Source organism: Meriones unguiculatus, chromosome 2 (assembly GCF_030254825.1).
Source record: "Meriones unguiculatus strain TT.TT164.6M chromosome 2, Bangor_MerUng_6.1, whole genome shotgun sequence".
NCBI classification, from domain to species: Eukaryota; Metazoa; Chordata; class Mammalia; order Rodentia; family Muridae; genus Meriones; species Meriones unguiculatus.
Window position 1 is genome coordinate 97,539,606 of NC_083350.1, and position 17,209 is coordinate 97,556,814.

Genomic DNA, 17,209 nt, shown 5'->3' on the forward strand with positions numbered 1-17,209 from the left:
ATTAATCATTCTGCTCACTTTCAGGAATAGCCACGACTGTAATTGTTTGAAAAAGTATAACCAAGACTCTATTTCAGTAATCCAACATCCTCTGGCCCCCTCCTGCTGGAATCCACACTCCCCCTCTGAAGGAGAGCTCTAAAAATGGACAGCTAGAGAGAAGAGCTACAAAAACTGGTGGCTGTCACCAGTCAATGCCGTTCAGGTGTAATTAGGGGCCCAGTGCAGCCTGTGTGGAAAGAACATCACCACAAGTAACATGCTTTATAGCGTTTAATGCCATGGCTTAGCCATTAAAAAAAAGTATGTGCAAGTTACAAGCAAAAAGTGGCATTTCTGCATGACATCAACACTAATAATAAACTGTCACAATCTACATCGCCTTCATCATCATCATGAGGCTTTGCTTTTTTCATACATATAATTATTCTGCTTTATTAACACACAAAGAAATAAACACTATTATTTCCTTTTTTAAACTAAGAAAACAATACAATTTTCATAATAACCTCTGTGGCCAGTGGATGAAATGACACAGCATTCTTTTTTTACTGATGACATGGTTGCACTAGAGTTAAAGATAATGCTCACGCAATTGCTATTTCTTGAGTACTTCTTTCTGCCAAGATGTGCTCTAGGGGACTTACAGAGATTCACATTATATGAGATTTAACAATATCTCATAACATGAATTATTTACAAATTATAAAGAACATTATTAAATGAAAATCCAGCCATTCCCTTTTAAGACCTATGATTAATCTTTCCATAAAGTGCATTATAACTCCTTAAGTATAATAAGGGCCCAGAAATAAAATGGGGAAAATAAATATTATGCAAGCAAATCTATATTTTATCATCATATTAAATTTTCCTTCTGAAAATATAAATAAAATTTTCAAAACTAAAGAGCAGGAAAATAATTTAATCTTCTAATAAGCACTTACATGCCAACATTACATTTTAAATGTAGTTAGGGAGTATCCAAGTTATTGCCTAACAAGAATTTTTCCACATCAGTAAGAGGCCTGGTTGTGTCAGACACTTTAACTGCAGTATCTCCCTATAAAACTACTGCTATTTTTGTTTTCAATGAGCATTCTAGGTAAAGTCGTCATGGCTATTTGGGGCATTTTACACCCTGTGGCCACACTTCCTGTTATACTCCCCAGCAGAGAAAGCTTACACAAGTCTCTCTCACGAGACGGTTACCTAAATAGTCTTCCCTGAACCTTCTTAGATTAGCCAACGTCTTTGGGTCTTATAGTTAACTTAGGACATTACTCACCTACATTCCTGATACTGTTGAGGGTTTAAATTTAATCACCAACCCTTCATATACTATTTTTAAGACATTCCTGGAAATTGAGCTGTCTTGCTTAGCTTTATGTTTTTCACTAGTTTGAGGCTTTTAAAGAAAAAAAAAGCCATTTATTTACCCAATTATTTGGTCCAACAGGTAATATAGGACCTTAAGGGTCTTGGGTCCAGAATTTCATGTTTGAATCCTCTCTGTCACATTAGTCTAAATATTTACACACACACACACACACACACACACACACACACCATTGATCAAACATGGCATTACCCACAAATCAGCTGATTCCATTCTGTTTCTGTCTCTACACTGAGCTGGACCCTTCTTTCCTGAAACTCCATTCATCGGCCAGTCTCAGCCTCGGTCAGCCTTGGCCCTGAAGGACGGCCTTGTGGGTCAACCTGTTACCCTGGTGTTCACAGCTGTAAAGTGGGTGTAATGATATGTAACAGGGTGTGGAGGTTAAATACAATGTTCATAAAGCACCTGACAGGGTAGAGGGCCTCCATGAGCGGTTTCCTTTGTTAGGTCTAGGAAACTCTCCTCGGCATGGGCATCCTAGGAGATGTGGTGCCAACCGCCACATACTCTTCTCCAGGACAAAAGGGTATTTCTGTGTTTGCTTGAGCAACAATATTCTCTTTATTCTTCTAGCCAGTTCTTCCTCAATAACTACTTCTTTAAGAGAAGGAGCAACAGCCAATGCCCACCTCCCCCCCCCAAAAAAAAATATGATCAACTATTGTATCAGTTGAGACCAAGGTTCATAGTCCTATCTCTGGAAGAAGGCATTTCTCTTTTCTCTGCCGTTACTTTGATCTCCTCCTCTCCCACTACCTCCAGTACCCCGTGATTTGGCCCCCTGGCAAGCCAACGTGTGGGAAAGGCAATGGGCATGGATACTTCCAACTGTCAGCTGAGGAGAAGGTGGGCGTTAGGATGTTTCTGGAAAGTCCCCCTCTTCGTTCTGGTAGGACGGTGGCTCTTCCTCCTCAACGGCAGCTTCTCTCTGCTGTCTCCACTCCCTCTTCTGGACCTCACAGTTCTGGCTGGTGGCTCCGTAAGACATCTTCTTCCTGGGACTTACGAAAGCCTCGTGGTTGAGTTCTGTCTCCTCCGCCAGTTCATCTTGGTCAATGATTCCACATTTCTCCTCAGAGAGATTCTCAGGATCGGCCCAGTCCTGTTTCTCCCCAGAAGCGAAGACTGCGTAGAAGATGACACCGCAGTAATGCACCAGCGCCGCGATGAGGAACACACTCTGCCACTCCTCGCGGGTCTGACAAAGGAAGCGCCAGTTACCGCTTTAAGCAAGAACAGAGCTGACAGTGGGCCTAAAGGCCTCACCTGGGTGAAAGCATCTGCCCCTCAAAGGCCACATTGTGCTTCTGGGTAGGACCAACATCCAGAATCTACACTTCATTTGTGTACTTGAAAATGAAAGTTAAGACCACAGTGAATGCCATTTTAATATAAAATCTATATCAAAATAAATACATAAAAAATACAGGTCACATGGGGTTGAAGGGATGGATCGGGGTTAAATATCCTGGATGTTCTTGCAGAGGACCCACGTTCATTTCCCAGTACCCATATGTAGCTCACAACCATCTGGAACTCCAGCTCCCCGGGATCTGCTGCCCTCTTCTGGCTTCCATGATACATATACACAAACGGACAAAAAAAAATCTTAAAAAATAAATGTAAAAACCACAAAGGTTCAATAAAGTACCACACACAGCCTTAAAGGCTCAGGATGTTTTTATATTGTGTCTATGGGTGTTTAGGTTTATGGCTGTTTTGTCTGCATAGAGGTCTTTCCCTGCATGTGTGCCTAGTGCCCATGGAGCCCCGAAGGGGGCATCCGTGGTTAAGTGCACTAGATATTCTTGTAGGGGTCCCAAGTTCAGTTCCCAGCACCCACGGGGTGGCCCACTACCATCTGTACCGGCAGCCCCAGGGGATCGGATGCTGGAGTCGCTAATGGTTGTGAGCCTTGCATGTGCAGGGACCTGAACCCTAGTCCTCTTAAGGACCAGCAAGAGCTGTGAGCTTCTCAACCATGTCTCTAGTCCCCTTGGAAGCTCTTAGGAAAGCTCATTAATGTCATTTATTTTCTCCTAAACAACGTGGGAAGCTTTGTGTGTGACATTCTAAGTAATGAGTGGAAATGGGCTGCCCAGTTTTAGCACTTAAAACCATCTTAAATAAATCTTTCCTTCCAGGTTGGCTGCCTGAGTTTCTTCTTTGTGTCTCTAAGCAATCTCTATGGCCTTTTTTCTCTCCTCCTAACATTTATTTCTCAGCCGAGAAGATGTGGAACTAGATAACCATGAGTCTTCGTGTCATCAATAAAATAAACGGTAGAGCAGGAGAGAAGGAAGAGGAAGAAGAGAAGGAGCCGCTGTTGAAGGACACACATGCTTAGACCCTCGGGCACACCCCTGAGATCTCAACCCTGATATCACAGAGCAGATCACTACCTTGTGCTTCGTCATTGCGCCCACGATGAGGGGACAGACCATTCCGGACAGCGTTCCCACTCCATTTGAGATCCCCATGAGAATGCTGGCATAGCGTGGAGCGATGTCCAGGTGGTTGACATTGAAACCTATGGTGAAGCCAAAACCTCAACGTCAGAGTGGAGAATAGAGTTCCTAACACCTTTGGGGGAAAGAGAGGCTTGCCCTAGAGCTCACCGATCAGTTTCATTTCCTCTAGACTATGTTTAATGGAGATTCTCCCAAGAGGGTCTGGCTGGCATGCCAGGCTGTGCCTGCACAGAGCAGGACTATGTGCACTAGTAGCAGTTTCTGCACGTTCTGGTAGGGAGAGTTACAGCAAGTGTGCCTGCAAGATCTGGAACTCCAAAACCAAAAGCAAACAAACCCGTGGCCTAGACTGTGTTCATTCAAAGCAAACAATCAAATCCTACAGAACAGAACTTTGTCTGCCAAAGGTCCTAAAAGTCCTCCAGAGATGAGTCTGCCTCGGCGGCCACATGATTTATTACAAAGGACATTTTCTAACTATTTGCAGAAACATAGATAGGACTGGAAATTTATAAAGGATCTTCATGTTTCAAATCTGTGTATTGGGGTTCAGAGCTTATTTCCATCGTGTAATCAAGTATAGGAATAATATTACTTTTTGCCTATAAAAGGTGCTATGACATGAAACATGGGAGAAATACAAATGTGCAGGCCCGGAGTAGACAACCCCATGCTCTTCTAACCACACCATAGCATGGTGAGTAGGCATGCTATTCTACCTACACAGCACTCTGATAAAAAGCTCTTGTTACTCTACGTCATACCATGGTGCATATTACTCTAACCACACTTCAGATGCTGGGCTACAGCTGTTGCTGCTGTTGCTGAGAAGCATCTTCCTGTAGCCCTTTCATTCTGGTCTTCTATCAGAGAAAACACTGCTGGAAGCAGCAAAATGATAAATTGCCACTGCCATCCCACTATAAGGAGAAAAGAGTAAATGACATGAAGGAGGAAGAGGGTGGCGAAGCATTGAGAGAAGCTCAAACCACTAGAAATCAGCTCTGCCCATACAACCCAGAGGTGCATTTTGGAATTAGACCCCAACTCTGGTAGTTTACCTGAGTTGATAATCTGGACTAAAGATTTAAAGCCCTTGTCCTTCAGTGTCTTCATCTATAAACTGGACTGACCATTCTTATAAAACTGTTTCAGGAATTAACCTAAATAATAATTTACGTTAAGTAATTGGTAACTAGAAGTAAAAGCCAAATTCAGGCCTTTCTCCTTCTAAATATGTTTAATTCCACTTATTTATTCTGTTTATTTAGAGACGGTGTCTTAGTCTCGAACTTACAGACTTGAGTTATCTTCCCGCACCTGCCTCCTGAGTTCCTGGAATCACAGACACACATCATGTCTAGCAACACATGAGTGTTAAGGCATAGGCAGCCACATGTCCCGTTTACCGCTGTCTTCTCTCCACTGGGGAGTATCTGGCCTTCAGGAATCACTCAAGTACTCGCAATCATTTACCAGCTTAAGTTACGGAAAGTATAGCAAAGGATTGTGTTTAGTCATGCTTCTGCTCTCTTTCATTTTGTGGGGTACTTTTTAATATGTTAAGTTGTCCTTTGACAAATGCTTTTTGGAAAATGAAGCTTAGTTATCTTATTTCTGGCTGTGTGCACATGAGCACAGATGCCTGCAGAGGCCAAAAGAAGGCATGGGACCCCCGGAGCTGGAGGTACAAAGCCAGCAAGCACTATTAACCGCTGAGCCACCTCTCTAAGTCCCTGTTGTTTGACAATTTCATACATGTATATAATACAAATTGATTACTCTCACCTGCCACCTCTATGCAGCTCCCTTCTCTACAAATCTCTTTCTCGGCTTGTTTGCTTTGTTTCTAGCACCTGCTGAGTTTAAACAGGCTCTCTGTCTGAGGTTTAGAGCTGTCCATTGAACCCTGGTGGGCTTAGCGGGGAGTCCACACTGGAAACAATGACTCCCCTCTCCCAGAATCTATCAGGATAGCCAATAGTTGAGGAAAAAAGGGTTGAGCAGCATTAGCCCTTCACCCAGTCACAACTCATTGTTGGTTTGGTTCTTAATTCTCTGTTCTGTGAGGAAAAAAAAAAAACTACAAATATATTTTAAAATAAAAGTTTCATTCAATCTGGGTAATTTTTTCTCTATCTACATTCAGGGAGAATTTTTTTTTAAATTCCCTCTGTAATAGATACACCTTCTCTTTTGGATCAAAGTACCAGACAATTGGGACATAAAACAGCTAGGAGAATAGTTAATCTTTCTGTGATTTGAATGCAATAAAGGCTTTATTAGAAAAGAAACCAGAGATAAGAGGCAATTAATGTGAATGCTGAGCATTCTGCTCTGATACAAAGCCAGCCCGGGTGTTTGCACCCAGCTAGGGAATTTGAGGAAAGCCGTTAGGCTTCTGTCCACACAATGCTGGTATTCACACGAAAAATCAGGGTTAGAGGGAGACACTGATAGATTTTTGCAGCACATGAAAATATTACATGAGGTCGCAGAGAACTATAGGCAACTGAAGAAGGCTGGAAATAGGAGAAGCACACCAGCGCCAAATGATCAGCCTTGAAAACATACGTACAGATAGCATTTACAGACGGAACAGTTGTATTACATAGAACCATACATGCTTGCACACATAGATGCGTGTGCATGTACAGACGTATATCCTTATACGTATACCTGCACGCAATAACAATTAGGAAAAATAAAATAGGCCATGAATTTGGAGGAGAGCGGAGAGGAGTATATGGAAGGGTTGAGAGAGAGTAAAGGAAGGGAGAAATGTTATGACTAAATTACAATCTCAAAGAAATTTTAAAGGGGGAAAAATGGCCAACATGAGGTAAGTGTGTTAAGGCAGCTGCCATAGTCAGAACGGTCTGTGACTTGTGTTTTGCTTTAACCTCTGCTTGAGAATTAATTGGCAGTCCCAAAGAAAGGAAGCAATGTGAACCTGAGGGTTTCAGGATCTCTGGGGACGTGATATGAATCTCTTTTGGATGGCAGAGATTTCCCTCATCATCCTCCTGGAAGCACATGGGGATGTCTGTTTTCTCCCTAGTCAGCATGTCGACTGCCACCAGGTAGGATGGCACACACTTGCAGTCCGGGGAGGTAGAGGAGGAAGAATCCAGAGCTCAAGATTAGCTGGGGCTGCACAGGAAGTCGACATCAAGATGTGCTACATAGAAATACTGTGGTTCAAAAGGGCCAGGAGGTGGGTGTGGCCAGGGGTAGAAGACTTACCTAGGATATACCAAGTGTTCCTCCCCAAAAGTGAAAAATTTTTTAAATGTGGATATTGATCAGGGTCACTCGGCAGGGCTTGTTGGAAAAGCAGAATCTCGTGCCCCACTCTGCACCTAATAAATCAGAAACTGTCTTCTGCACATAGGTATTTGGGAAGTGTTGGGCCCATAGTGTAGAGTAACTGAACCATGATAACAGTTAGTGCCTAAAACTATGATCATCATCGAATGCTTGGTAAAACCTTTGACTAACTGGCTTTCCCTAGCACATAAATTCTGGGAGGGCAAAAAAGGTTTAATTGTTCAGTGCAGTACACCCAGTGCTGATGAGAACCCGGGGCTGATGGATGATCCCCAGGGCTGACTCAGAAAGTAATGTGAGCGCACTCACGAGCCACCTCAGGGCTTCCTCCTGACAACCCAGGTGCCTCCAATCTCCAGACCAGAATTTAAATAATTTAGCAAGTTGTTCAAACACAAAAAGTGGTCAAGGAGGGTCTCAGACCCAGTTCTGTGTATTCCAAAACCCAAGTTCTTGGCTGCGAGCTCGTTGAAAACAGACTTGCTACACCTACTGATGAGCTCTGTTTGCTTTGATAGATACTTCAAGCCTCCATCTTAGGGTAGTTTGGGAAATGGATTTATTTTTCTGTTCTGGCATATTTGTATTTTGTTTGATACTTCAGGTGGCCTAGGGACAAAGAAGGACTTGGAGGTGTGTTTCTGTGTTTCTGTCTTTCCTATGCCACTATGTGATAATGGGAATTATTATTATCATCATTTTTATTATTATTACTATTACTAGTCAGTAAAATGGTGAAAAACTCAGTAAAATGCTGCTACCAGCACTTGCGTCACAATTTTGTGGGACAGATGCAATGATGTAAACAGATAACCCATTTACATTCTCCCTTGGGGAGTTTCCGAAGTCAGCATGGTGCTCTGTGCATTGTCCTCTCCATACAGTAAGTTTGTTTCTGCTCCTGTCAAACAGAGACTTTAATAGCACTGAAACCCCCAGGGTAACTGTGAGTGGGGCACGCAGAGGGTTTGAGCATCCTCAGCATGGAATCCGCACTTGATCACCATAAGGTCGTGTGATCATCTTTATTATTCTCACTTGCTCTGAAGGTCTTCCACCCCACTCCAGACCTGCATCTTCTTGTTTGGAAAGTGGAAGCAAATGAATGACACAGAAACTTACTGAAAACTGTAGATAACATTCTAAATGTATCCAGTGCTTATGACCATGTGTCAAATGGCATGGCCACTTGAGCTTAAAGTTAGCAGTGCTCCAGCAGGAAGGGAGCCTGTCAGGTAGGGTAACCTGGGGCTAGCCTCAGACACACACCTGGGCTCTGTTTATGCCTCAGGGAAGTTAGCTGCATGTAAGTGCTTTCCCATGATAGAATTAGCTGGGACAATCCCAGCTTGAATGGACTTTAAGCCTATTAAGACCCTGGTTCTTATATCACCCTACTTGATGAAACTCTGTGCAGTGGTCCTGTCCTTTGGGAATCCCTAGACTATTAAATAAAGGTATTACAATTTCCTTGTCCTTCCTTCCTCCTAAGACTTGGTGAATCTACATATATGATTCAGAAACCCAAAGAACACTTTACCTGAAATAGCAAAGCCACTAAATCCTACAGCAAGCACCAAGAAGGAGATGGCCACTCCTTTGGTATGGGAGAAGCCAACCACCAGGAGCAAGGTTGCCTCCATGCCAAAGCCTGCAAAGAGAAACAGAAGAGGAGCTGTCATGCTTCTGTCCGTCTGTCAAAGCTGTTGACTTAGCACATGAAATGAACCCATAGTTCATGAACCTGAGTTCTTGGAACATACATCTCAGCTCATCAATGGTCATGACTGCATGATCATGCAACTGCCAAGATGTTCTGTGAACTTTCTACCTTTCTGCCTAGTGCATCTTGAACAACAGATGTTCCCAGTAGGTTCAATTATGGCTCTGGGATGAGAGATATAAGTAGTTAATCCTTGGGTAGTTACTCCTGCCAGTCTGAATGCAGTATATACACTTAGTGACCATTTTTGACTGCTAATGTTGTGGCCTCCTACACAAAGATAGCATAACAACACACTTCTAATATTTTCTTCTAAAAATCAAGTAGCTATAATTATAATCTGAAATAAAAGTTTTCAGTCAGGTATGGTGGCTCAGTCCTGGAAACTGGGGCCAAATTAGAATGATCACATATTTAAGGACAGCAGTGCAAAAACTGGGTGTGGTGATGCATGTCTGTAATCTCAGCTCTCGGAAGGTAGAGGCAGGAGGATCGGTGGTTCAAGGTAAGCCTCTGCAATGCACTGAGTTCAAGACCAGCCTGGGATGCATGGGATTCTACCTCAACAAAAATTCTGCAAATTGCCATGTGTAATCCTAGCATTTGGGGAGACAGAGGCAGGCAAATCTCTGTTAGTCCCAGGCCAGCCTGGCCTATACCGCCGGTGCTACACAGAGAAACCCTGCCTCAAAAAACAAACAAAACAAAACAAAAAACCACACAAACCTCTGTAAGATATTGATACTTGCAAAGTCCTATTTGACATGCAAATAAAGAAGACCCTAACATGATGCCCTAAATCTTCATCTCCTGCCTACCAGAGAGTAAGTCTGCCTCTGCCATCCTTCAGCCTCCTATATAACAGTTCAAACAAAGGTCAGACCAACGGATCTCTGCAGACCAGCAGGTGGATTCCTGGGGTACCAAGTTCCTTGTCTTGTGTCATCAGTCATGCTCTCCTCCACAAGGCTGTGAGGTCAGAGTGCCCCAGCTCTTGTATCTCCCTGGGTAGTTTCATTTGTGAAAGGGTCTGACCCCTCTAAGCTGGAGTCGGAGCGCGCTCATACCTTCCTCTGTTTAAGATCACACTCATGACCACAGAACCATTGGTGGTGTTTTCTCTACTGCCCACCCAGTCACCCTTGACCTCAGTCTTTCCCTTGGAAAGGGCAACAAAGAGTACAATGGGCTCAGACAACCCTGTTACCTTGCATGGGAGCTGCCGTTTCAAGAAGTCATTTTAGTTTATCTCAGTGTTGTTGTTTGTGTGTTTGTTTTCCTGCCTGTAAACTTTGTAGCAGAGTCCCCACTCCACAAGGTGATAATGGAGACTAAGGTAGTACATGTGAAGACCTAGATAAATGCACAGCACTGAAAGCATTCAAGAATGCGCACACTCAAAAGTCAGATGGGGAGACCAACCCTGCCTGGACCACATGTCCTGGTGGGATTGGGCCGGAGACTAGAAGAACCCTACCTTGGACCTGGAACCAATGACCCCAGTGGGAGTGAGTGGAATAAGCAACCCCAGCCACCCACCACCCACTTTGCATGGGGCCACAGTGGCAGCCCAGGCGAGGTGACCACTAGCTCCGATGACCACTAGTCCAGAAGCAGGGAGTCCAGACAGGGCGGTAACTTGAGATGACCAGCAGTTTAGTGCCAGCGACCATGGTGAAGATGACCCCTGACTGGTACCATAATGCACAGGCAGGGTTTAGCACTCCTGAAACCATGCCAGAGATGACCCCAGATACCCAGAGACGCCAGGAGCCACTAAGAGAAGCTAGTAAGTGGTGGAGAAATGGAAGAGAAAGAGAAGCAGAAAGATGAATGGGTACACAGAAAGGGGTACACAGAAGACTGGAGACTTGAGGATAGTGAGGAACACCCTGATGTGAGTAGTCAGTGACCACAGTGGGGTCCTGGCCTGTGCTGCCAGCGGGGCCCACATCTGGGTCCCTGGGCCTGCAGCATCAGGGGTCTGTTGCCACCAAGGGACGTCCCTGGTCTGGGCTGCTGCCCAGGGGTATGTGATGACTGAGGAATGTGGTGACCCCACCCCTCACCCAGGCATCGTGGGAGAGCTGGCCCTGGGGGGGTGTGAGACGAGGAGAGCTGACCCAAACCCCAGCCTAGTATTTGGGAGACTGGGCTCCACACATCACCCAGAGATGCCAGAGTAGAGCCGGCCCTGGTTTCCGGAGTTGTGGTGTCAACATGGGAGAGATGGCCCTACCCTCACCATGCGGTGGCACGGATGAGGGAGAGATACCAACCTCCTCCCTTGCCCTTAACACCAGTGGCAGGTGGGAGGCTTGGCCCTGGGGTCATGAGAGCAGGAAAGCTGTCCCTGCCCGTCACCAACTGCAACACTCAGGAAAACGGGCCCTGCACCTCACCTGGGCACCATAGTAGAGCTAGCCCTGATGGTACTGGCACAGATGGACATGAGAGCGGGACAGTTGGCTTTGCCCCTTGCTGGTTGCAGCACTGGATTGGCCAACTGGGGCAGGACAGAAGAGCTTGCCCTGGTGGTGTGGGTGCTGGAGAGCTGGTGGGCTGACCAGCTCAGACACCTCTGAGGCTCAGATCCAGGGCTTTGAATTGGCCCACCCCAACATCTACTCCATCGATGAACTGCTAGAGTGCATATAGGGACCAGTTCTACAGATCCAAAACCACAGGACTTCCATGACACAGGGAAACAACAGGATATCCAAGAGGAGTCCCAGTGAGGTTCCAGTACTGATGGAGTAGCAGAAGCCAGAAGCCTCCAACCAAACCAACAACTCGCTGCAGTGAACATTTGCAAGCCAAGAAGCAAACAAAAGAGCATACCATGGGACACACTGTGACACACTACAGCTTCCACAATGAGTTTTTTTTTTCTCTTTATCTTTTGGAGGAAAGATTGCAAGGGTGGAGGGCAGGTTTGAGGGGATGGAAAGATGAGTGAGATTGGCATGCATGATGTGAAATTCACAAAGAATCAACAAAAAGTTTAAAAAGTAAAATAGATGAGCTAAGAAAAATGAAAAGGATTCATGACTAGTTTCACTGACTTCTTATGTGCAATAAAAGAAATTCCACTTTGTCTTCACAAAATCAAAACATAAAATAGAAACTAAATAAACCAGGAAAGAGAGCAGCACGCATGCAGGACAGTATAGGTGAAGGGGGCAGTGTTTGGGTATCCCACTCATGAGCACATGCCCTTTGTGTTCTACCCAAACATGTACGTGCACATAAAAAGAAGAAGAAAAGGAAGTAAACTGTGCAGGCAACCCTGAAGTTGATGGCATATTGAAAGGATCAGGAGCAAGCAGGCACACCACCAGAAGTTATATTACTTTGGCTTCAGAACTGATGGCAGAAGTGCTTCTTTGGTTTTAAGCGTGTCCTGACCAGCCATCAGCTAGGTTATCCTGCCCCAGATTGCACAAGTGCTAGATACATGACTGCTTGGCAATGAAATGGTGCACAGTATTTAACTATATTTACAAATGTACACAATATTTACAAAGAGATTGACTCAGAGGTCTTCAAGATCCATTACAATGTCTAAATTCAGTCTGACCAAGCCTAATAGGGTTCAGTCTTGGAAGCTAAGCAGGGCTGAGCTGAGTTAGTATTGGATGGGAGACCACGTCTGGGCTGGCTCTAGTGTAGGCTCTGCAATTCTGTTTGGAACAGAGATGCTGATTCTACAGAACCCACTTGAACCTCTTATCACAATACCTCCGCAATTCATGATCTTTCTGACAGCAGTTGTGGTCAGAATCTTCCTGCTTCTTAAATAATCAGCCAGTTGTCCTCCAATCGGTACCACAATTGTCATCACCATGTGTGGAACAGCTGACAGGAGACCCACCTGGAAGGAAGAGAAACAAAGAGCCAACTTAGATTCTTCTGAGAGGTCTTTACAAGCCCCTGCTCACCACCATTGCGCAGCCCCACAGCCATAACCAAGTTTAATTATCTAATGTGGAACCCCAGGGGGTCTGAACTTCATAACCAGTAAGCAATGAATGTGGGTGATTCTGTGCATGGGCCAACTGTCTTCCGCATCAGACTGATAGGTCCCTGGGGCCAGAGACAACTCTTACTGATCACAAAGGTCCCAGTATCCAGAATAAGGTCTGGTAGAGGAAAAACCATCACACAACTATGCTGGTTCTTCCTGTCTCTGCTTGAACTATCAAGACTGTAGCTAGCCAGACATAGACATCAAGACTGTAGCTACTCAGACATAGACATCTGCTTCCCTGCAGTGCTTTCTCTTGAAAGGAATTTTTGTTTGTTTCATGATGGTTAATTTGTTTCACTAGCAAAGACTCCCTGAAACACAGGCAAGTACTGACAATGGCTGTGGGCAGTGAAAGAGGTTCTTTCTAAACAACCATTACTGCCTGCCTAAATACTAGCAACTACTGCTACATTCATCACTATGGGAAAAAAAGAGGCTGGTCTGAAACTTAACCTCAGTGTTCTCTCTGTCACCCAATGAGCAGTTAATTGCATTTATTTGTTTGGGGGGAAGAGGTCTTGTCATAGCACACACGTTGTGGTCAGAGGACAGTTTACAAGAACTGATAATTCTATCATCTGAGTCCTGGGGACCAAACTATGGGTAATCAGACTTGACCCGAAACACCTTTACCCGCCAAGCCATCTCGCTAGCCCACAATGAGTGGGCTAAAAACTCACTCTGTCAAATCTTTTTACCTTTGAACTAATAGTCAGTGCCTGTATTAGCTTCAGACACTGTATTGCCTGACCTCTGGGATGCTAAGTTTCAGAGAATTCTTACAAATGATGCAGCCATTCTAACTATTTCATCGTGCAAAGTTTCTTAGTCGTATCAAGAAACAACTAAGAGCATTGGAAGCATCTGTGTGCTTACCTTACTTATTGCAAATCCGAAGACCTCCTCAAAGTAAGCAGGCTGGCTTATTAAGAGCAAATAGAAGGTCCAGCTCCTGCAGAAGTTTGCCACGATGATGGCGTAGACAGGCAAGGATGTGAAAAACCTTCTCCATGGTGTGTTGAATTTCTAGGGAGTAAAATAGACAGGCAAGATTTCAAGCCAAGCGAGGGCACTGACATGTCTTTAAGAAGGTCTGGGGAACATGAGGTCTTGGTGCTCACAGATAAGCACTAGGGAAACCAGGGCTGTTAAGCAGGTAGGCTTGTCTCTTCAACAGAAGAGGAAACCAGGGCTGTTAAGCAGGTAGGCTTGTCTCTTCAACGGAAGAGGGCATGTGTATACCTGTCTTCTACCCAGAAGGCTGGGAGGAGATGTCGCTAATAACCTGGTGACATTTGCCATCCGTAGGGCCAGGCCACACCCGCATCTCCCAGACCAAGCTTATCTCGGACTCTCCCTGCCTAGATCTTTATCTTTTGGCATTGTTTCTCAACCAGCCTCACCAGAGCTGTCACATGGTCTTTATAGTCTGGTGACCTCTATACCATTTGGCTGAGACCACACCAGATTCTAGTCCCCTAAGCTACAGAACCCATCTTCGTGGTAGAGGTCACATGTACTTTACAAGAAAGTTTCAATACAGCCATGCCTTAAGCTTTATTGTGCACATGGGATTGAAATCATTGTTACCAGAAAACTATTTTCCAAGACTGTACTGTACTTAAATATGTCTAAAATAAAATGCCAGCTGTCCGACTCTACAGGTTTGAACCAGCACCAGCCACTGAGTTGCGCTGAAGCGGATTTCCTCCTTGCCTTGTGTGGATGGTTCCTCTGCCAGCTGTAGTGTTTGCAGGAATCCCACAGAAGGTGATACAATCGTGAAGAGAAACACACATGGGAAAGAGAGCAGGATTTACCTTCCACCTATACTTACACTCGGACTGGCCAAGTTGGCCCCTTCTCCTATGCTCGTCTCTATGTAGGTCTTTTCTGCGTCAGATATTGTTGGGTGAACAGCTGGACTCTCATAAGCCTGCAGCAGCCAAAACATGTACCAAATAATCCCAAACATGCCTGCAGACAGAAAACAAGAGGCTCAGTGGCATGGCCTCATTGCTGCCATCTCTACAGCTGTTAATTTTTTTCCAACATAATATTTTTATTGATTATTTGGTAATTTTACATAATGCACCCCATCACACTCACATCCAAGTCTTCCCGGGGCAGTGCCCCATCCTTGTGATCTCTCTTCTCAAAGAAGAAGAAATAAACAAAGGCAAAAAAAAAAAAAAAAGACAAAACAAAAAGAAACTAACAAACAAAAAAACACCTCAACTCCTATTTGTGTTGCCCATCCAGTCACTAGAGCATGGTTAAAGCATGGTTAGAGAAAATTAAGTCCTTCCCACCCCTACCCCTACCAGAAGCCATCAATGTGGAGAGCTACACTTCAGTATCCTTATCATAATTTTATGAGTTCTCCTTGATGGCTATCTGTCTAGGTTGTTGCTGTGTGTGTGTGTGTGTGTGTGTGTGTGTGTGTGTGTGTATTCATTGAGAAGTATCTTGTTGGTTTTCATCTTGTTAATTGATATCTAAAAGGAAGACAATATTCTGCTTGTTTAAAATGCCACGATAAATATAAGCATTAAATTAATCAAAAGCAGGCTTCCCATTTGTATAATGAGCTGATGTTTGTATTTCTATTTTCACATTCCCTTAAGCATACCCTTATATAGTAAAATATATCTCTGTGTGTCAACACATGAACTCATAAACCAAATCACTCACCATAAATGTAAAAGACGGAGGCCCAGCCAATGTACTGTACCAATACTCCAGCAAGGGGCATAGCAACAACTGCCCCAGCATAGGAACCTGGAGGCAGAAAAGAGTCTTATCATATGAGTCATGTTAGCCCAGGTAACACACACACGCACCCCATTCAGGAAGATTCCAGGCTGACAGGAGAACTATCTCCATCTTCCTAATGGGTACATTTTAAAAATAATTTCTATTGATTAAAAATTACGGGACACCAGTATTTTAGGTGATGTGGATTCCTGCTCTGTGCTCTAACTGACCAGACTAAAAATCAAAATGGACTCACTAGTTCCAGGATTTCTACATTACCAAGGCAAAGCTAAGCTATTAATCAGATTTCCTTTAAGAAACCAGGAAAAATAACAGGCTAGTTTCCTTGGGTTATGACAACAGCCTTCTGAATATCCCTACATTGATTCTTACATTAAAAGGGCCACCTGATGCTACCTGGGTCTTTACCCTGCTGCCATACACAGAAAGTCACTGAAATGGTAAGTCTGCTTTTTGTTCTTAGTTTCTGCCCATGAACCAACCTCTTCTGCTTGGCCCTTTTGCAACAACCATTCTGTCTTATGAGCTGAACTGTTAACAAGAAAAGAAGAAAAGAAAAGAAAAGAAAAGAAAAGAAAAGAAAAGAAAAGAAAAGAAAAGAAAAGAAAAGAAAAGAAAAGAAAAGAAAAGAAAAGAAAACCAGTTGGGATCTTTAAATTTAGACAGTGGTATTTTTGTCCTTCGATGTTTCTTGCTCTGTGAACAATATACTTTGTGGGCTTACATGAGGGTGTCTGTCTTGTCTGGAGAAGACAGGGGAGACTAAAGGTGGTCACCTTGTTTCCCTATCTTCTGTAGCTCCTGGACATCAGCTAAGGAAACTAAAGCCATGTAAATTCCTGGTAAATGCTGAGTGAATCAAAAAGTTCCTCTCTGAAATTCCCCCTGGGCCATGAATGAGAAGATATTCCTTAAGAAAACTGATCAGCATAAAAGCAAAGTTCATTCCCCATATCCAACACTGAGCAAGATCTTTAGGAAGTGGGTGATGCTCCAAGGAAATAGAAAAATATCACACCTGCCTAAGCTGGGCCTTATCTCTAAGACAGGTGCAGCCTGGGACCTGGAATAAGACTGAGATCTGAGGAAGTAGAGAGACTCATTCAGAGATAAGATAGGAATGAAATCTCCACCTCTTGGGGTTGGTATAGGATGAACTACCTTGTGTACGTCAAGATGCTCTGTAAACTGAAAGTGGTCACATAAATGCCAACTCCTAATACTTTTATTACGTACAGAACAGCAAAGCATGTGTTTTACTTTGAGACAGGCTGCTATATGGCCTGGGATGGCCTTGAATGCATGTAGTATGATTTTGAACTCTTGCTCCTCCTGCCTCCACCTCCAGGTGCTCCATTGGTATACTGTGTCACCACATCTGTCCTTAGTGGGTAATGCAAGCTAGAAGTACACTCTCAGGTGAGCAGAAACCCCACCACTGAGGCTCATTGACTTTAAACCTCAGAATTCCTCAC

General features: G+C 44.1%; 1 protein-coding gene across 1 annotated transcript in view; it reads right to left on the reverse strand.

Moving 5' to 3' along the window:
* Positions 1–255: 255 nt before the first annotated feature.
* Slc17a8 (solute carrier family 17 member 8) overlaps positions 256–17,209 on the reverse strand; it is a 42,950-nt gene continuing 25,996 nt past the window's right edge. Inside the window, exons 6-12 of the mRNA XM_021645694.2 lie at positions 15,651–15,737; positions 14,794–14,933; positions 13,833–13,982; positions 12,668–12,800; positions 8,744–8,854; positions 3,805–3,932; positions 256–2,600 (exon numbers count right to left, since the gene is read on the reverse strand). Of these exons, the coding sequence (XP_021501369.1) occupies positions 2,256–2,600; positions 3,805–3,932; positions 8,744–8,854; positions 12,668–12,800; positions 13,833–13,982; positions 14,794–14,933; positions 15,651–15,737 (1,094 nt within the window). The 3' untranslated portion in view covers positions 256–2,255. The remainder of the gene's footprint in view (positions 2,601–3,804; positions 3,933–8,743; positions 8,855–12,667; positions 12,801–13,832; positions 13,983–14,793; positions 14,934–15,650; positions 15,738–17,209) is intronic.